Source organism: Silurus meridionalis, chromosome 26, assembly GCF_014805685.1.
Source record: "Silurus meridionalis isolate SWU-2019-XX chromosome 26, ASM1480568v1, whole genome shotgun sequence".
In the NCBI taxonomy this organism is placed as follows: domain Eukaryota; kingdom Metazoa; phylum Chordata; class Actinopteri; order Siluriformes; family Siluridae; genus Silurus; species Silurus meridionalis.
The window spans coordinates 3,491,117-3,512,758 of NC_060909.1; the positions used below are offsets into that span (position 1 = coordinate 3,491,117).

General features: G+C 38.9%; 1 protein-coding gene across 5 annotated transcripts in view; it reads left to right on the forward strand.

Annotated features, from left to right (window-relative positions):
* brsk2b (BR serine/threonine kinase 2b) overlaps positions 1-20,485 on the forward strand; it is a 185,214-nt gene extending 164,729 nt beyond the window's left edge. For 4 of the 5 annotated variants that reach the window (XM_046841053.1, XM_046841054.1, XM_046841057.1 and 1 more), the window contains 5 exons: positions 1,873-1,921; positions 4,704-4,827; positions 9,563-9,743; positions 10,384-10,473; positions 19,193-20,485. In XM_046841053.1, the coding sequence (XP_046697009.1) occupies positions 1,873-1,921; positions 4,704-4,827; positions 9,563-9,743; positions 10,384-10,473; positions 19,193-19,350 (602 nt within the window). In that variant the 3' untranslated portion in view covers positions 19,351-20,485. The remainder of the gene's footprint in view (positions 1-1,872; positions 1,922-4,703; positions 4,828-9,562; positions 9,744-10,383; positions 10,474-19,192) is intronic. The other variant, XM_046841056.1, reaches the window with a different exon arrangement.
* Positions 20,486-21,642: the final 1,157 nt, after the last annotated feature.

The window sequence follows — 21,642 nt, forward strand, 5'->3', positions numbered from 1 at the left end:
CCAGATGTTACACTTTAATTTAATTGTAAAATCCTCCCTTAGCATGAATAACAAGCGTTAAACATTCTCGGCACCTGGACAGTTCAGCTGAATTACTTTTCCATGCCTCTTGTAAAACTCGCCGAAGGTGTCCTTCACTAGGTCTTACTTTCTTGTGATCCAGTTCATCCCAGAGCATTACAACAAGATTTAGGTGCAGTGACTGGGCAGGCCGTTCCATAATAGATAACACTCCAGATGACTGTTTGCTCTCTAAATAATGCTTACAGAACTTGGATGTACGTTTCCACTCATTGTCTTGATGTAAGGTTAATTCGGTTACAATAAGCCGCAGTCCAGATAGAACTGTATGGTGTTAAAATATGGAATGGCAACCATGTTGGTTCAGTATTCCTTTCACCATGTAACCTCCAGGCATATAATGAAATAGCATGTTCTCCAAATATAAACAGAAACTTGTGCAGTGGCATGTGACATAGCTACACGTATTTCACCTAAAACCTACTGTTATTGCTGGAGGTGGCAGTTTGTTGAAAATTAATACTGTTAAATTACCTAGTTTGTTGTATAGAAATAAAAGGAACATACAAATTGATGTTTTATATTCATCCAAGTTGTTCAACCATGACTTCCTGTTTTTCAGGGTTATAAATCTGAGGAAACATACAGGCCAAATTCCCTTCCTTCTTTACTCATTTTTACCAAGGGTGCCAATATTATTGGAAGGCACTGTAATGTTGAATTTTTTTCAAACCAGTTTATACAGTAGCCACAGTTAATGTTGTATAGCCTTAAACAGTTTATAGCTGCACTGAAATTTAAAGGGAAAAAAAAGGTTTTCAAAGCAGGTCAAAGAAAATGGTCTTTATCAGAGAAAGTGTTAGAGAAGTGAAGAAAAGAGTGCAGGCAGGGTGGAGTGGGTGGAGAGGAGTGATAGCAGGAGTGATTTGTGATAGAAGAGTATCTGTGAGAGTGAAAGGGAAAGTTTGTAGGACTGTGGTGAGACCTGAGATGTTGTATGGTTTAGAGACAGTGGCATTGAGTAAAAGACAGGAGGTGGAGCTGGAGGTAGCAGAGCTGAAGATGTTGAGGTTTTCGTTGGGAGTGACGACGATGGACAGGATTAGAAATGAGTTTATTAGAGGGACAGCGCATGTAGGACATTTTAGAGACAAAGCGAGGGAGGCGAGATTGAGATGGTTTGGACATGTGCAGAGGAGGGACATGGGGTTATATATCGGTAGGAGAGCTGAGGATGGAGCCACAATGAAAGAGGAAAAGAGGAAGGCCAAGGAGGAGGTTTATGGATGTGGTGAGGGAAGACATGCAGGTAGTTGGATTGAAAAAGGCAGATGTAGAGGACAGGGAAGTATGTCGACGGATGATCCGCTGTGGCGCCCCCTAATGGGAGCAGCCAAAAGAAGTAGTTTTTTATCAGAGAAAGTTGTTTTATGATCTGAAAGTTACTGGTGTCTGAGTGGAATAAAGAGTTCTCTGTAGAACAATAATCATAATTAATCATCGACGGAATGGCCTTATGTTGTCGCTTATGTTGATTTATTGTCAGATTTCTTGAGGCAGACTGTGATCTATAACCTACAACTTAAAAGCTGCTTGATACAGCGTTATTTGCTTGATTTGTGGTAATGATGGTGATGATGATGAAACCTTCATAAGCTAACCCCCTTCACTTTCTATCCCGTTCTCTCTGGAGGCCAGGATTAGGTTTTACTGATGGTTATTAAGAAGCTCTTTTGAATAATTAGTGTTTGCCTCTGGCAGCCTGTGCATATACCTGCACTGTTCTAGCATTCTTTATGATCTATGGTGATTTGATCCAGGCTTCAGTTGCATATTTTTGGCTCTTTGCAGTGCCAACCCAAGAGGAAATGTCCAGTCTGACGCCGGAGTCTTCCCCTGAGTAAGTTCTAACACACTTAAGTCTTTCATTCTTCTTAACCTACCAAAAAAAGCATGCTGAAATTCAATGAATCTCTTTCACGCTCTGGAAAATAATGATTGGCAGAGCGTAAGGGGAAGAAAATATTTTTTCTGAAATGATTTGAAACACACAGAAGTCAGTAGCGTCCTTATTGTTTATTACATATTTAATAAAAATCTGGTTTTGCTTAAATTTTTTTTTATTTAGATAGAATATTTTCAATTCTAAAATAAATGGCATGGAATAGCAAAAATGATGGCACCTTTAACCTTATATTCTGTTGCACAGCCCCTAGAGGTAATATCTAGAAACAAGCATTTGTAGCTCCCAGTCAGACTTCTGCACCTGTCCACAGGTAGTCTGTCAAACCATTTATGAGCAGATGTTCCAGTTGTTTCAGGTGTGTCAAGGGTGCCTTCTCCAGACTGCATGTTCATTTTTTTGTATAGATGTTAGACATGATTCAGATCAGTGCTCACAGAAGGGCTGAATAGTCCATTTTTCTTTTTTTTTTTTTTTTTGTTTTGTTATTCTTGAGTGCTTTGGGTCATTATCCTGTTGGAGGAAACACAAGCTGTGAATGAGATGGAGCTTTCTGATCCCAGGCACTATGATTTGCTCCAGAATGGCTCTTGAGATATTATTGTGTCTATTCCACAGGAACGTACCCCAAAAATACTCCAGTTTTTCTCTCATTAAACATCATTATACTGTTTAGGGGTACCAACAAATGTATATATTACATTGGGAGAAAATAATGATCTGATCCCCTGCTGATTTTGAGTTTACCCCCTTACAAAGAAATAATCAGTCTAGCATTTTATAGTAGGTTCATTTTAACAGAGAGAGAGAGAGAGAGAGAGAGAGAGAGACAGAATATAAAAAATAATAATAATAAATACATAAACTTCAAAGAAAGGTTATAAAGTTATAAATTAATTTGTATATTATTGTATATAATATATTAATGATGTTATTAGGAGGAACTCACTGACCTTCTTACAAATGTAAGAATGTAAGACCGTGCCACGGTCGTGCCATCCAGCTGTTTTAAAAGCAGCCTTCACATTGTCTCCTCTGGATTTAGAGATTGTAGCTCCATGCCTAGATAAGCATGCTGTCCTAGATAAGCATGCTCTGTGGCAAAATCCCAGCATGCTCCACAGTTCAAGAGGGGTGGGGAAATGAGCCATGCCCAAAGCCCTCAGACCTTAAACCAAAGGCCTGTGACTGACTTCCCCTAAGGATTTCTTTTAATAGAAAAGCAGTACTAGTTCACTCACTCATTGTTCTGCAGCTCGTGACTGCCAATCCGAGCTGCCACTCCAGTTCGGAGGCAGGACAGTATATGGACAAAACAAATGGAAGTTTTTCAGCCATATGTGGTTATTTTCCAAACCGTTACCACAAAATCAGAGCCACATAAATCTGTGAATGCAGCGGTATTAGATTTTCCGCTCACTAGAAGACCCATATCTGTTCTATCGTGCCAATGTGCACAAAACCAGCTCCATGAAGATATGCTTTATATGGGTTTGAATGGAAGATCTCCTGCTACAGAGCTCTGATCTTAACCCAGGCCTCCTCATCTCAGCTACATCAGTACCTGATTTTATTAAAACCCACGTGGCTGATTGAGCCCACAAATTTTAGTGAAACATCTTCCCAGAAGGTTATTTTAAAAGCAAACCGCATTTAAATGTAGAATGAGATGCCTTAAAGCAGTGGTCCTCAACCTCCGGGCCATGGACAGGCACCAGTCCGTAGGTGAATTGGTACCGGGCCGCACAGAAAGAATACATACCTTACATTATTTCCATTTTATTTCTTTTCTGATTCTGAACTGTTTTATTTTGGAAAATTCTCGGATTCTCTCCTCCACATCTGTCTATTACTCACTCTTAATGCATGTCATGATGCCTCGGTCACATGTCTTACCTCCATCCACTACCTTCTTAAAGGGACTCCGGCCGCTAACATAATACATTACCGCTAAATTCAAACCCCCAAGCGAGCAAAATAAACAAAAAACAACACAGTGGATTCACGTTTATTATTATATTAAGAAAATACCAGTTTTTTGGTCGTATCATTTTATTTTGTTTTATTTATCCGCCACAACCTAAAGGGCGGTCTGTGAAAATATTGTCTGACATTAAACCGGTCCGTGGCGCAAAAAAGGTTGGGGACCGCTCCCTTGAAGCACACATTAATATTATGTACAGGTGTCCAAAACATTTGTCGATATAGTGTACGTAAGCGTGTTGGGGTTTAATACCTTTATTTATTTTATTATCTGATAATTGGCATAATTGGCGAATGAACATTCAAATGTTTTTTTTTTTATTGTATATAAAAATCGTTTAGTTTAGTTTTGTTCTTTTTAACACGTGGTGGTGTGTGTGGGTGTGTTTGTGCGTGAGTCCACAGCTGTCTTGCTGTGTTCAGCACTGTTACACCATGATTGAGCACGAGCTCTGCAAATGTCAGAAACCATGTTTGCGTGAAATGCCTTATTTACCACAGACGTGATCTGTCAAAGGAAGCGCTCTTGTGATGATTTCACTGTACTTCAAATTTTTTTTTTGGCCCGTATCTTCTACTTTTGGAAGAGCGCAAATTCACTCACAAATGACAGCTGGGTATTTTCCAGCTGGTGTTTTTAGCATTATTTTCACAAAGTATGTATTGTCATCGAGAGATCGTCTGTGAAAACATGTAGGGTTATTTCTCAATCTGCTTTGGCTCTTTTGTTTTTCAGACTTGCGAAAAAATCTTGGTTTGGGAACTTCATTAATTTGGAGAAAGAGGAGCAGATCTTCGTGGTGATTCAGGACAAACCTCTGAGCTCCATCAAAGCTGATATCGTGCAAGCTTTTCTCTCTGTAAGTCTCAGCATGTTTGTTTTTGTGTGTTCGTATTTTGGAACATAATAGAGTGTGATTATATCGAATGATGTAATCACATTACAAGCATCATTTTTTGCACTTTTACTCAATGCCACTGTCTCTACACCATACAACATCTCAGGTCTCACCACAGTCCTATAAACTTTCTCTTTCACTCTCAGAGATACTCTTCTATCACAAATCACTCCTGCTATCACTTTTCTCCACCCACTTCACCCTGCCTGCACTCTTTTCTTCACTTCTCTAACACACTCTCCTTTACTCTGCACTGTTGACCCCAGGTACCTGAACTCCTCTATCTTCTCCACCTCTTCTCTCTGCAACCGCACCCCTCCATTCACACACATGTACTCTCCCTTACTCCTACTGACTTTCATTCCCCTTCTCTCCAACTCATATCTCCACCACTTCAGGCTCTTCTCAATCTGCTCACTACTCTCACCACAAATCACAATATCATCTGCAAACATCATAGTCCAGGAAGGCTCCTGTCCGACCTCGTCCGTCAACCTGTCCATCACCACTGCAAACAGGAAAGGGCTCAAAGCCGATCCTTGATGCAGTCCAACCTCCACCTTGAACCAGTCTGTCGTTCCTACTGCACACTTCATTGCTGTCACACTGTCCTCATATATGTCCTGCACCACCCTCACATACTTCTCTGACACTCCTGACTTCCTCATATAATACCACAACTCCTCCCTCCACCCACGCTTTCTCTAAATCCACAAAGACAGATTTTCACCTCTTCTCTCACCTCTACTCTTTTTCATAACTTCATGGTGTGACTGACCAACTTAATTCCCCTGTAGTTACTGCAGGTCTGCACATCTCCTTTGTTCTTAAAGATCAGTACCAGCACACTCCTTCTCCATTCCTTAGGTATCCTCTCACCTTCCAGAATCGTGTTGAACAATCTTGTTAAAAACCATCTCTCCTAAAAATCTCCACGCTTCTACGGTTATGTCATTTGGGCTAACCGACTTTCCACTCTTCGTCCTCTTAATCGCTATATTCACTTCCTACTTACTAATCCTTTTCACGTCCTGCTTCACCATCTCCACATAATTCAACCTTCTCTCTCTTAATTTTCCTTATTCATCAGCTGCTCAAAATACAACCCACTTGTGGAGCATAGGCACTGATGACATTTATCATGACACCTTCAACTTCCAGCTTCACGTTCATCACTCTAGCAGAAACTCTCTTCACCTCCACTACACTCTTACTGTACTCTTCCTTCAGAATCACCCCTACACCATTTCTCTTTCCATCCACACCATGAAAAAACAGTTTAAACACCTCCAATGTTCCTGGTTTTACTCTGTTTCCACTTGGTCTCCTAAACACACAACATATCCACCTTTCTCCTCTTTATCATATCAGCTCCCTTTCTCCTTTACCAGTCATAGTACCAACATATTAAAGTGCCCACCCTAACCCCCACTCTCCTTCACTTCTCCTTTCCCTGCTGTCTCTTTAGACGTCTTCCTTCTTTCCTTCTCCTCCTTCGGCCAACAGTAGCCCATTTTCCACCAGTACCCTGTTGGCTAACGATACCTGTGGCGGTCGTTGGTAACCCGGGGCCTCGACCGATCCTGTATGAAAGTCTGATTCGTGATCCGTATATTTGATTTGGCACATGTTTTACCCTGGATGCCCTTCCTAACGCAACCCTCCCCATTTATCCGGGCTTGGGACCGACACTAAGAGTGCACTGACTTGTGCAACCATAATCGATGGGTTGGTTAATAAAAGACGAAAATAAAACACATTTTGTTTCCAGCCATATGCGGTTCTTCCACTACCCAATTGTATAGATTGTCTTTGGATGCATTGGCATGAAATTTTCCCTTCAGTTGAACTGAGAGACTTAGACCAGTTCCAGCACGACAATGCTTCTGTGCACAAAGCCAGCTTTATGAAGATATGCTTTATATGGGTTGGAGTGGAAGATCTCCTGCTATAGAGCTCTGAACCCAACCCTAGTGACTTTACTATCACCCTTGTGGCTGAATAAAGCACACAAGCACACTCATGCAGTATGAATTTGGATAATTAATTCAGGCACAGTCATTTGCATAACAGGGGTATTTAATAGTGCATCACAATCGGTCATAATAACGTGACTATTAGTACAATCCCATTTGTACAGATCCCCGTTTGTGAAGTCTTTATGAATAAAAAAATTTAATTCTTACTGATTTTTGTTTTGGTTTTTAAATGTCCAATTTGGGCTTTATTGAACAAAGCAGAAGGCCATAATCAACCTCTAATGTGTGTTCCTTACAATAAAGTGTTACAGATGTAAGTGTAATTAAAATCAACAAGCGTTCAAATGGAACGTGCAATGATTTATCCGCTAGTTAGGGGGTAATTAGAAAGATTTTTTTTATGCCTCTTATGATCACGTTTGGTTCCGTATTCGTTTGTATTGTTCCTCTTTGTAAAGGACTGTGTTACTTGTGAAGCGTCTAATAACATTTACAGTTTGTAAGAAAAGAAGGAAAATGAACCAGTGCTGGTGCTGAGACTTAGTATTACATTTCGCAGGCTTCTTCATCCAGAGCAACTTACAATTGCATGTTATGAGCAAAAGTTTGTGGACACCTGAGTATACGATTTGTATTTGTTTTTTTAACATCTTATCACATTCTTACATTAACTTCCACTCTTCTGGGAAAAAGTTCCACTAGATTTTGGAGTGTGCTTATGAAGATTTGTGGAGATTCATTCAGGCTCAATGGTGTTGGTAAAGTACTGATGTAGTTTAGGAGGCCTGGGGTGGAGTCAGTGTTCACATTCATTCCAAAAGTGTTCAACAGGGTTCAGGTCAGAGCTTTAAAGCAGGAGATCCTTCACTCTAGCCCATGTAAAGTATATCTTCATGGAGCTGCGTTTGTGCACAGGGACATTGTCCTGCTGAAACAGGTTTTTAGTTCAAGTGAAGGGAAATGTTGATGCTAGCACATCCAAAAACAAATGTGGTTGGAAAGGTCAGGTGTCCCAGTGTTGTAAGAGTATGTCATAGAAGTAAGTACACCCCTCACATTTCAGCAACCATTGTAGTATATCTTCTCAAGGGACAATACTATAGAAATGAAACTTGGATATATTTTAAAGTATCAGTGTGCAGCTTGTGTAGAAGTACAGATTTACTGTCCTCTAAAAATAACTCAACATACAACCGTTATTGTCAAAATAGCTGGCAACAAAAGTGAGTACACCCTCGGTGATAACAGCTGTAATTCGTGTAACCCTGCAAAAGCCACACGTCCTATTCATCATGTTCATGTTTTTGTCTGCTTGACAGGACCATACAAATGTGGATATCTTGTATTAGAGCAGTTACAATTTGGTGCTAAGATAAACTTGTTCGGCTCTGATGGTGTCCAGCATGCGAGGAATAACAAGAAAATTGTGTCTTGCCTGAAGTCAAGCATGGTGGTGGTAGCATCATGGACTGGGGCTGCATTAATGATGCTGGTACTGGGGAGCTGTGGTTCATTGAGGGAAACATGGATTTCAACATGTACTGTGACATTCTATCATGTTGTGCGGAACAACAGTTTTCCAACGTGCTAACGACCCCAAACACACCACCCAGATGACACTTGCCTTGCTGAGAAAGCTGAAGGTGAAGGAGTGGCCAATTATGTCTCCAGACCTGAACCCTATTGAGCTGTGGGATCCTCAAATAGAAGGTGGAGAAGCACCATGTGTCTAACATCCAAAAGCTCCGTGAAGTCATTATGGAGGAGTGGAAGAGGATCCCAGCAACAACCTGTGCAGCTCTGGTGAATTCCATACCCAGAAAGATTAAGGCAGTGCTACAGTAGATACAACGGTGTTCACACAAAATATTGACACTTTTGGCACAGTTTTGACATGTTCACTGAGGGTGTACTCATTTTTGTTGCCAGTTACTTAGACAATAATGGCTGTATGTTGATTTATTTTAAGAGGACAGTAAATCTATACTGCTGTACAAGCTGCACATTGACTACTAAAATATATCCAAGTTTCATTTCTATAGTATTGTCCCTTGAGAAGATCTACTATGATTGCTGAAATGTGTACTTACTTATGAGATACTGTACCTTTTTAGTGTTATTTATAAAATTAAGCAGGTAAGAATAAGGGCTCTGCTCTAAGGGCTCAGCAGTAGGATCCTGGTGGTGCTGCGATATGAATTCAATATTTTCCGATCAGCAGTCCAATGTTTTAAGCTAGAACTTTTTTGCTTGCCTTGCACCTCTAGGGGATGGGGTTTAAATGCAGTGTTCTTCCTGAGTAATTGGAGTCTGTATGTTATTCCTGGGTGTCTTCCCTCATTCCAAAGTGTATTTAATAGTGTGTGAATGAGTGTTTTTTGGATCGTGAACTACTTGGTGTCTCATCGCTCAAAGTTCCATGGAATGAGCTCCAGGCACCGACTGACCCTGTAGGATAAGTGGTATAGAAGATGGATGGACCGGTGGAAGGATTAAATGCAATTCAATACATTTTTATTTGTATAGCGCTTTTAACAATGGACATTGTGTCAAAGCAGCTTTACTGAGATATATTTGATGAATGGATAGATTGGCTTTTGTTTTTTTGAGAGTTGTTAATGGTCAACCTGTAGTTTAGATCTTATGTATCATAATCAGAACTTATAGTATCATAATTAACATTTATATGATTTTTTTTTCTCTTTCACTGTTGTCAGATTCCCAGCCTCAGCCACAGTGTGGTTTCTCAGACGAGTTTCCGGGCGGAGTACAAGTCCACAGCCGGCCCCGCTGTCTTCCAGAAGCCTGTGAAATTTCAGGTGGACATCACCTATACGGAGAGCACGTCCGCCACCAAGGAGAACGGCATCTACTCCGTCACCTTCACCCTGCTCTCAGGTAACTACGTCAACTACAATCTTTCTTTCTTTTTTTTTCTTCCTTCTTGACTTCCCTGCTTACTTCCTTCCTCTTTCCTTCTCTCATCCAGTCTTAAAATAGCCACGCCCCTCAGGGTATCTGTGGCAAAGGTTCAAGTAAAAGACACTCTTTTGCCTCCTGGCATTCATTTCCTATTTTCAGCCTGCTGAGTTTCAAAGGACCACCCTCTTCCATCTCTTTTTTTCTCTCTGGTTCTTTTTTTTATCTTTTACCTTTAGATATGAGGCTGAGGGGAAAATGTTGCTCTACGGGTCGCTCTGTGAGCCTCTGAACTTAATGCATGCATCAGGAACTGAGCCGTTGGCCATCGTGTAAACCCTTAAAATGCACCGTGATCCCATTAGACTTTACGAGGCTGTAGCTAAGGGGGAATAAAGCTGACATGCAACAGCATAAAATGTATAGATTCATTTAATTAGATGGAATTGTGCAATGCTTTACACATATTTTATGTCCTGAAAGTATATAGCAGTATGTAATATTTAATGTAATATATTCAAATTTCATAGAGCAGGACATCTAGTTAAATAGCGTTGAATAAGTGTGTGTGTGTGTGTGTGTGTGTGTGTGTGTGTGTGTGTGTGTGTGTGTGTCCCAGGTCCCAGCCGACGCTTCAAGCGAGTTGTGGAGACAATTCAGGCTCAGTTGTTAAGTTCACACGACCAGCCTGCCGTCCAGCAGCTTTCTGGTGAGCAGAAAATCCGTCCGTCACACACACACACACACACCGCCACTGCTCTCTCTTTTTATCTTTCTCTCTTCTCCTCCTTTTGCTCTATTTGTCTTTCCTTATCTCTCTGTCTCTCCTGCTTTCCGACCCAGCATCGGCTGCATGCATGGCATCCGGCCCACCATGCTCCAGCACCTTGAACACAGCACTTGCACTCATCACGGTCAAATAGGTGTTTTAATGTGCTGGAAATGTTGAATGTATTGTGAATGTATATCTAAATGGAAAAAAATATCTAAAACTACAACAATACAATGTTTAATTTGGCACTTAAAGGAGCAATTTGTCATTTTTACAGCTTCCTGTACAACAAATTCCATTTAATAGAATTGGATTCAGTTCATTTTAACATATCATGTAGCCTTTTTTATGTGAAATTAAAGCTTCATATGAGAGATCCCTAATCCTAAAAGGAAATATATAATATCATTTTATGGTTATATTCTGCATTCTAGTTTTTTTTTTTATTGTTTTCAAGACACATACATGTTCCTTTTGCTTCAATGCAACAAACTTGTTCAAAGGCAAAAACACAAGACGAGTGATTGAGCGAAAAAGTTTTGTGGAATCCAATTGTGACATTTTTGGCTGAAGAACTTCTGTAAGACAGAGAACAGGAGAGAAGATGTTGGCAGACTGCCTCACCCCCACAGTCAAACAAAAAAGGTGGAAGCGTAATGTTTCAGGGTTGTTTTAGAGCAGGGAAATTTCCAGAAAGTGAAAAGAATCCTGAACCAACATGGCTACCATTCCATACTTCAACACCATGCAATTCCATCTGGACTGTGGAAGCATTTGTCCAAGCTCTGTAAATGCTATTTAGAGAGCCAACAGTTATCTGGAGTGATCTATCATGGAATGTCCTGCTCAGTCACTGCACCTAAATCCTTTTGAACGGCCAGAAAGGTCTAAAAGGAGTCTTAAACTAGTGAAGGACACCTTAAGTGAGTTGTACAAGAGTGTGTAAAGCTGTTCTTCATGCTAAGGGAGGATTTTGATATTTTCAATAAAAATATAATTCAACATATGAAAATTTATATGGTTTGTCAGCATGAACCTCTCAGCACCTTATAGCATTAAATATCCTCTGTTTGTTGTATAAAAATAAAAGGAACATGTGTCTTTTAAAAAACCATAAAAATTTGGACAGTCACTGAAAACTACATATTGCATCTTTAATGTAGTTTCTGCATTAGTTGAAACAATTTCTAATATAGAGGTGAATCAAATGCCTATTTGACCTGATCCAAGAGCGCTGAACCACATTGAATCCCTTATTCATTCTCTCTCTCTCTCTCTCTCTCTCTCTCTCTCTCTCTCTCTCTCTCTCTCTCTCTCTCTTTCCCATATATGCACTCACAAACACTCCTCTGCAAGTATAATGAGCACATGTTTGGTACGTATCTATAAGTTGTGTGTTCGAGTGACGGCTCCCTGTGTCCTCGCATAAGATTTTGGAAAAGGAGTATTGGGGGGGCATATTTCAGTAGGACACACTTGGGTCCACTTGGAGACGAAGAACGGATTAGAAACGAGAGGAATTCCCTTTTGTTCTTTATCTCTGTCTGTTTCATCACATGGCTGTGCTTGTGCTTGTGCAAAATCGCCTGATAACAGCTCCCTCTAGTGGCCACATGGGTTTCTAACGAGAGCCTGGTTCCTTGAAGCTGTAAAATCTAGAAGTGGTTCTGTGTTTTTGGATAAAGCTTTTATTGCTTTAAATCCTTTAAAGCTGCTGTTTCTGACAGAACTATGATAATCTAGACTAATCTAGACTCAGGAGCTTCTCTGCACTGAAAGTGTGATCTATTGCTCCTTTAATCTCTTGTATACAGACTAAGATTCAGTGTAAGAATAAGGTGTGGCCTGAAAATGGAGGAAGTTGTTATGAGGAAATCAGTCACATCACCAGTCTCTCCTCATCACCGTCACAACCCTTTGCGCTTCACTTCATCTCCCATGTACTGTATGTGAAAGAATACGTGCATATGATTTAATGGATGAATGGCATGTGAGCGCTGTTAATCACAGAACAGGACAGCAGAGACACAAAGCCCGAGACAAATCACAACTGTCCTGAAACACATCCATCACATCACAGACATCGGGACCGGTATGAGTTTGTACTATTTTGAAAATAATTGGAAATAGTCTACGCTTAAACGCATTACTGCAAATCCCATCTCCTGAAGCAGTGTTCAGGAATTTACAGAGTGCTCCTTTAAAACAGTAATGCTATTATTACAAACTGCCCACATACACATAATCCAAATTACACACACAATATTACCATTGTGATCGATTTCATCTTTTTAAAAAAAGGCTATATAATTACAAACCGCCGCTTTAAAATGATGAAGTTGTGCAAATTTCACCTTTGAAAGAGTTTTACAGATGTCACCTTTAAAACATTGATTTTTTTTAATTAGGTAGATTATTATTACTTTTTTTAAAACCTATTGCACCTTTAAATTAATGATATAATTACTACAAAATACACAAACTGGAGTACTGTTAATATTACACACTGAACCTCTACTAAGTACTGTTATTTTTATGCTTTATTATAATGCTGTTATTATTGCAAACAACTGCATTTATAACAGAATGCTCTTTACAATAATGCTGCAATTATTATAGACTGCACCTTTAAAATAATACTATCATTATTCCAGATGGCACCTTTAAAATAATACTATCATTATTACAGACTGCACCTTTAAAATAATACTATCATTATTCCAGATGGCACCTTTAAAATAATACTATCATTATTACAGACTGCACCTTTAAAATAACGCTGCCATTATTACAGTCTGCACCTTTAAAATAACGCTGCCATTATTACAGACTGCACCTTTAAAATAATACTGTTTTTATTACAGACTGCACCTTTCAAATAACGCTGCCATTATTACAGACTGCACCTTTAAAATAATGCTGCCATTATTACAGACTGCACCTTTAAAATAATGCTGCTATTATTCCAGACTGCACCTTTAAAATAATGCTGCCATTATTCCAGACTGCACCTTTTAAATAATGCTGCCATTATTCTAGACTGCACCTTTAAAATAACGCTGCCATTATTACAGACTGCGCCTTTAAAATAATACTGTTTTTATTACAGCCTGCACCTTTCAAATAATGCTGCCATTATTACAGACTGCACCTTTAAAGTAACGCTGCCATTATTACAGACTGCACCTTCAAAATAACGCTGCCATTATTACAGACTGCACCTTCAAAATAACGCTTTCATTATTACAGACTGCACCTTTAAAATAACGCTGCCATTATTACAGACTGCGCCTTTAAAATAATACTGTTTTTATTACAGCCTGCACCTTTCATATAATGCTGCCATTATTACAGACTGCACCTTTAAAGTAACGCTGCCATTATTACAGACTGCACCTTCAAAATAACGCTGCCATTATTACAGACTGCACCTTTAAAGTAACGCTGCCATTATTACAGACTGCACCTTCAAAATAACGCTTTCATTATTACAGACTGCACCTTTAAAATAACGCTGCCATTATTACAGACTGCACCTTCAAAATAACGCTTTCATTATTACAGACTGCACCTTTAAAGTAACGCTGCCATTATTACAGACTGCACCTTTAAAGTAACGCTGCCATTATTACAGACTGCACCTTCAAAATAACGCTTTCATTATTACAGACTGCACCTTTAAAATAACGCTGCCATTATTACAGACTGCACCTTAAAAATAATGCTGCCATTATTACAGACTGCACCTTTAAAATAATACTTTGCTTCAAAATAATAATTGCTTCAAATTGCATACAATAATCAGCTGTATCAACGAAGCCACTGGATTGTGGCAGCACCATATATAAGACTTACAGACTGCACCCTTAAAATAAACCTTAGACTGCTTATTATTATGCTGTATCGAGTCGTATGAATGAAAGCTGATAGTTCTAACAGTGTTTTTACGTTTCTCATCGATCTTTTAGGCCAACATTCCAAAAGTGATTCGAAATTTCTCTATTTTCTAATAAACGTAGCACTTTTATTCGTATTCACTGCGCTCGTTTAAATAACGATCCTGTCCTGCGATGAGCACTTTATCTCTGCACACTTTCCTTTTCACTCACACAAGTCTCAACTCATAAAAGTTTAACGCCTCTCCTTCACGAGGCGTTTCGGCACTCATGCATACTTTATGCTGTTTTTCTGCCTCGGTTTAATTCTTGCATCATCCTGCTTTAAGGTGCAGCGTGCAGGTTTTGTGCCCGGCACCGTCCGACTAGAGCTAGGGCTTCAGTCATCTGAGTTGAGTTGCTGCCTCTTTCATGTCCCGCTGTACGGACACAAACACCAGTATGGAAGGGGATAGACATCCCTGTGACCTACTTTAACCACCTAACGAGCAGCTCATCAGAAAAAGAAAACTGCCACGAAGTTTAGGTTGTCGTTTTTTTCAAAGCGTTTTGCTGTGAATAATTTAAATAGCATTCAGGGTTTGCCATATGCAAAGAACATAAACAGTCAAGGCATGTTCAGGAAGTGGTATGTTCCTGAAACCGGATCGATTGCCAAGAGATCAGGAACAATTTGAAAGATTCAAGCAGTATTGCATCATTCACAAAGCTATAAACATGCAATAATCAGCTCCATCACCAAGGCACTGGATTATCATCATGTCTAAGATCTACAGACTGCAGTTTTAAAATAATGCTGCCATTAGTACAGACTGCACCTTTAAAATAATGCTGCCATTATTACAGACCTCACCTTTTAAAAAAATTCTGCCAATTATTACAGACTGCACCTTTAAAATAATGCTGCCATTATTACAGTCTGTACCTTTAAAATAATGCTGCTATTATTACAGTCTGTACCTTTAAAATAATGCTGCCATTATTACAGACCTCACCTTTTAAAAAGATTCTGCCAATTATTACAGACTGCACCTTTAAAATAATGCTGCCATTATTACAGTCTGTACCTTTAAAATAATGCTGCTATTATTACAGTCTGTACCTTTAAAATAATGCTGCTATTATTACAGTCTGCACCTTTAAAATAATCCTGCCATTATTACAGACTGCACCTTTAAAATAATGCTGCCATTATTACAGACTGCACCTTAAAAATAATGCTGCCATTATTGCAGACCTCACCTTTTAATAAAATGCTGCCTATTATTACAGACTGCACCTTTAAAATAATGCTGCCATTATTACAGACTGCACCTTTAAAATAATACTGCAATCATTACTGACTGCACCTTAAAAATAATAATGCTGCTAATTATTACAGACTGCACCTTTAAAATAATGCTGCCATTATTACAGTTTGCACCGTTAAAATAATGCTGCCATTATTACAGTCTGCACCTTTAAAATAATGCTGCCATTATTACAGTCTGCACCTTTAAAATAATGCTGCCATTATTACAGTTTGCACCGTTAAAATAATGCTGTCATTATTACAGTCTGCACCTTTAAAATAATGCTGCCGTTATTACAGACTGCACCTTTAAAATAATGCTGCCATTATTACAGACTGCACCTTTAAAATAATGCTGTCATTATTACAGTCTGCACCTTTAAAATAATGCTGCCGTTATTACAGACTGCACCTTTAAAATAATGCTGCCATTATTACAGACTGCACCTTTAAAATAATCCTGCCATTATCACAGACTGCACCTTTAAAATAATCCTGCAATTATTTAAGATTTAAAAGGCATTGCATAATTAATGCAGCTTTAAATGCACAACAATCAGTTGCATCACAGAGGCCACTGGTCTGCAGTAACGTCTTCGTCTGTAATGACTTCGCTACAGTACGTAAGAACAATATGAATAATACATTTTATTTTTCTTGCATGTTTCACTCTCCTAAGAGAGTAAGCAGAGCGGTCATCTTCGGCCCACTCTGTGTCCTTTGTGTGTCGCAGCACTTTAGTGGCATTTTCCTCCGGAGCAAATGGTCAGATGGAGATGGAGCTGTGTGAAAAGACTGCAGCTAGAAATCGGCAGCAGTGAAGAAAGAAATAAGGCCTGAAACCTAGACAAGTGTTGCAATCGGAGCAATCTTCTGTAGTGCTCGCTGTTCTAAAGTTCAAAGGGGAGACGGAGAGAAATAGAGGGAGAGGAACAGAAAGAGAAAGAAAGCTTTAAATATGTTTCATAATTAGGGCAGTTTCATAAAACATTTAATTTCTAGAATTGATAGATAATTGAGTTATTATTCTATTGTGGGTAAGGTTTTACATTTTCTTTCTAATTATTCCAATTATACTGGATGGACGAAAGTTTGTGGACACTTGAACATCATATTGGCATGCGCTTTTTGAACATCGCATTCCACATTTGCGCTAATAGTAACCTCCACTCTTCTAGGAAGAAGTTCCACCAGATTTTGGAGTGTGTTTGTGGAGATTTGTGAGATTTCAGTCAGCTACAAGGGTCTTAGTAAAGTCAGGTAGTGATGTAGGTGAGGTAAGGAGGCCTGGGAAGCAGTCAGCGTTCACATTCATCCCAATGGTTCCATAGAGTTGAGGTCCGTGCTCTATAGCAGAAGATTTTCCACTCTAACCCATGTAAAACAGATCTTCATGGACCAGGGCATTGTAATGATAGAACAAGTGGAAATGACTGCATCCAGAGACATTGTATACTATTGTGTGCCTCCAGGTGTGTCAGGGGTAGAACCATATATGGCTGGAAAAGCCGAGTTTCCCAATAGTATTTATACATATCCACTGATGGCACTTGGTGTCTTAATTATTCATACAACTGGGCATTGTTAAAGGGCTCATGAGGAGCATCAGCTTTGCCGGGATTTGAACTCATGACCTTTCAATCAGAAGTCCACCATCTTAACCAATCAGAGCTAAAACTTCATCAATAAGTGTTTAATAGGGTTGAGGTCAGAGCTGTATAGCAGGAGATCTTCCATTCCACTTTCTTTCCATGAAGAGAAGACCACATATGGCTGGGAAAGTAAGGTGTCCCAATACTTTTGTTAATTCAGTAAATCTCATGTGGTCAGCAGATACATAGTTTATTAAAATTAAAATAGATTATATTTATATAAATGTATAAATTAGGTAGATGTGAGAAACCCAAGAAGAAACAAGCGAGATAGATGGTTTCCATATAATAGCAAAACTTTACTATGTTTTTTTTCCCTCGCTTATATACAAAAGAAACGTCCTGAAAAAGAAAAACTCCATTGTCCTGGATATTTTTGTGTCTGAACTAAAGCTTTTTTTTTTTAAACTCTGACTGACACTGTAGACTCGTTCCAAACTTTCTCTCAGAACACTTCCTTACACATGCTTTTAAATCCACAGATGTGTTTAGTGTACCGGTTTGATCCCAGTTTCCTGTCTGTGAGGAGGCATGTTCTCAGTGTGACTCCTCCAACTATTTAAGAATCAATGCAGGAGGTAAACCGGTTCCTCGAAATTGCCCCCAGGTCTGCCCGATCATCGTGACCCTGACCAGAAGAAGCTCTGGTCCTGGTGTACTTTCTTCCAATGAACAAATGAGTGAATATTTTTTGGCTGTTACTTTTGCACTAGAGGTGTGTCAATTAGGCTGGAAATCTGAGAAGTATTTCTGTAGAGGGCAGTCGTGTGCACGATCGTGAGCGCACCTGCAAGAAAAAATACCCTGCACTGATAAAACCGTGTCCTGCTCCGAAATGTCACCCTGAATAGATCCAGTGCCATTTACTATTCATTCCATCCAGACAAGATCAAATGGGAGACTGTTTAAAGCCTCATGACATATTCTGTTGTGTGTAGTGGTGAGATTGTATGCTGTGTGTGTGTGTGTGTGTGTGTGTGTGTGTGTGTGTGTGGGCGTGAGTGAGAGAGAGGGTGTGTAATGAGACTGTATGCTATATGTGTGTAAAGAGAAAGAACGTGTGAGAGAGTGAAAGAGAGAGCATGTAAGTGAGAGTGTAATGGGGTGTGTGTATGTAGTAATGAGATTGGATGGTGTGTGTGTGTGTGTGCGTGTGTATGAGTGGGAACGTGTATTTTGCGTGTATGAAAGTGAGAATGTAATGATGAGATTAACGTGTGCAGTGTGCGTGTGAGTGAGTATGTAATGAGATTGTACATTGTGTGTGTTTGGGCGTAATGATGAGATTGTATTGTGTTTGTGTGTGTGTGTGTGTGAGAGAGAAAGAGTGAGAAATTGAATGTGTGAATGTGTAATAAGATTGTACATTGTGTGTGTGTGTGAGGAAGGGCATGAGGAGAGAATGAGAAAGAAAGTAAATGTGTGTAATGAATTTGCCTGTTTTGTGATGTAGGGTGTGTGTAAGAGAAAGTATGTGTGTGCAATGAAAAGATTGCATGTTATAACTGTGTGTGTGTGTGAGGAGTGAGGAGTGATGGTAAGAGATGATATGGGAGCTATATGTATGAGGACTGTGTGTGTGTGTGTGTGTGTGTGTGTGTGTGTGTGTGTGTGTGTGTGTGTGTGTGTGTGTGTCTGTGTGTGTGTGTGTATGTGTGTGTGTGTGTGTGTGAGAGAGACAAGGCTTAACATTTCTCATTTATCTAGTCTTTTCATTCTCATTGTGTCCTTTTGTGGTCTACATTGTTCATTTGTTTGTTCCTCTCTCTCTCTCTCTCTCTCTCTCTGTCGTTCTTCTCTCCCCGGTGTGTACCCAGGCAGCCAGTTGACTAGCTTCTTTGACGTAATTAAACAGCTCTTTTCAGACGAGAAGTCCGGGCAGGCGTCGCAGAAACACGAGTCTGACTCGAATGCCTCCAAGAGCAAAGACAAATCCAAGGTGGCATCTTCAGTCGGGACACAGGAGCAGCCTTAAACCCACCAGTGGTAGTAGATGATTAGATATATATATATATATATTTTTTTTTTTTTTTCTAGTTTACTCATTTAGTTTAGATCAAAATCTCAAGTCCTCATTTGGCCTCTTTTGTCCTCTTTATCCTCAACACACATGCGGACACGTGGCGTATTCACACTCTCGCGTTGCATTTCATGTCTTTTTCTGGTACGTTTGTTCTCTTTCTGATTTTTTTTCATTTTTGATGACCTTTTGCACATTTCTGCTGCCAGGGATTATCCAGAAAACATGTTAGACCCCCCCCGAGTGCTGCTCTCACATGAGCTCTGTGTACAGTATGTCGACGGAAGGCGCATCACACAGCAAGTACAAGCTACGAATGGGACACACCCCAACAGACTCATGGGAAAAGATTTATATATATATATCACCTGGACTTATTCACTCATTTCTCTTTCCTCGTACTTGGAGCCAGCTGATATGCCATTTCATATTACTATATTGATTATTGGTGATTGAGTATTCATTGGCTATAGCTCCTACCTTTACACAACACACACACACCCCAGATGCATTGAGAGGAAGAGGAATCATCCAGGTGAAGGTGGACATGAATGTGCTGGAGGAGCAGACCACACAGACTCTCTATTGCGGATTGTAATACCTTTTTTTTTTTTTTTTTGGGGTTCTAAGTGTTTCTTTATGAATGAAAGAATTTGAACTATTTTATGAACTGTGTCATTGCTGTACAAGATTTTAAAATCTTATTATGGGCAGAATAATACAGCCGAGCCCTATTCCGGCGGTGCTTTGGGACGGGATGAGGGGAACAAAAAAGGGAAATGTTTCACAACAAATGTTCTATTCTCCTGTACAGCCTGTATATGTTTATTACGTGTTCAAACCTCGTCTTGTTGTGACTCTGCTTGGACTGATTGTGTTGCTTTTTTATTTTAATTATTATAATTTTTTAATATGTGGTGAATTTTTTGTCATCTTGAAATTAAATTAAGCATTAAATGATTTCATTGTAAATGAATTTATTTATTTTGTATTTTTTTGCTAGGACTGAGTTTGTTCCTTTTTTAATTTAAATACAATTTAAATTTTTAGCTTCATGTACTGATAATTTTTTTTTTGTCAATTTGTTATGATGCATAAAATGATTTCATTATTTATTTTTTATTTTTGTGACCGCTTGAACAGATTTTTTTATTTTAATTATAATTCTTTTTTTTTCTTTTTTTACTACGTAATTGTTTAGTCACCTTGGGAAAAAAAATGATGCATAAATTGATTATTGTAAATTTTTATTTAATTTACATTTTTTTAATGTTGTGACTATGCTTGAACCGATTTTGTTGCTTTTTTTTTTATTTTATTGAAATTAATATAATTTTTATGCTCCATGTAGTGAAGAAATGTTTGTCACCTTAGAATGAAATGATGCATCAAATGATTTCATTGTAAATTAATTTTTTACTTTTTCTTTTTGGAGAAGCATCTGCAGGATTCAGAGAACCTTTGACCATCATCGTGTATCATTTTCTAACTTATTTCTCGGCTTGTTTTATTTGTTTGTGTTGTTTAATTTATGCAGCTGGGACTATTTATATACCAAATTTGGGTAGTGTTCGTATCAAAGCTATTTGTCAAATGATAATTTTTTGTATGGATTTTTTTTTTAATTGTCCTTTGTTGTTCGTTAGGACTCATCGGAATTTTGTGAACAAAAGCACTCGTTTTTTTTTTTTCTGGCTTTCGAGCAGAAGAAGAGCCTGTAGTAATAAGTTAAATTATTTACCAGTAATTTAAGAATGTAGACTAGCCTCTATGCGGGTATAACGTTACGAATTCTTGCTATTTGTCACTTTTTAAAAAAACAAAAAAAAAAACAAAAAAAACAAACAAAAAAAAAAGTGTGTGTGTACGAACAGGTTGAAACACTTGAACCATGTGATGTAAATAGATAACTTTGCCAATGAGTTTCTTAAGGCACCGAGGAGGGGATCATTCCTGCTCATGGCTGTGTTTCTCGTATTTGCCGTTTGCATGTCAGACATCCAGCTGTTCTCTGCATGACGATGATGAAATTGTACATGTTCAATTTGCCCTCTCGTGCTTTTGTCCCCCTTTTCTTTTTTTTTCCACGTTTTGATTCAAACGAAAAAATTTTCCTTTATTTTTTCCTCCCACAGTTCACATTCCTTTCTTGTCTTTCACTAGTTTCTCCCTTCTGTTCCGTTTTCTTTTTTTTTCTCCAAGAGGGTGTGCTGATGTCATAACCCACCTTGTCGCAGGTGCATATCC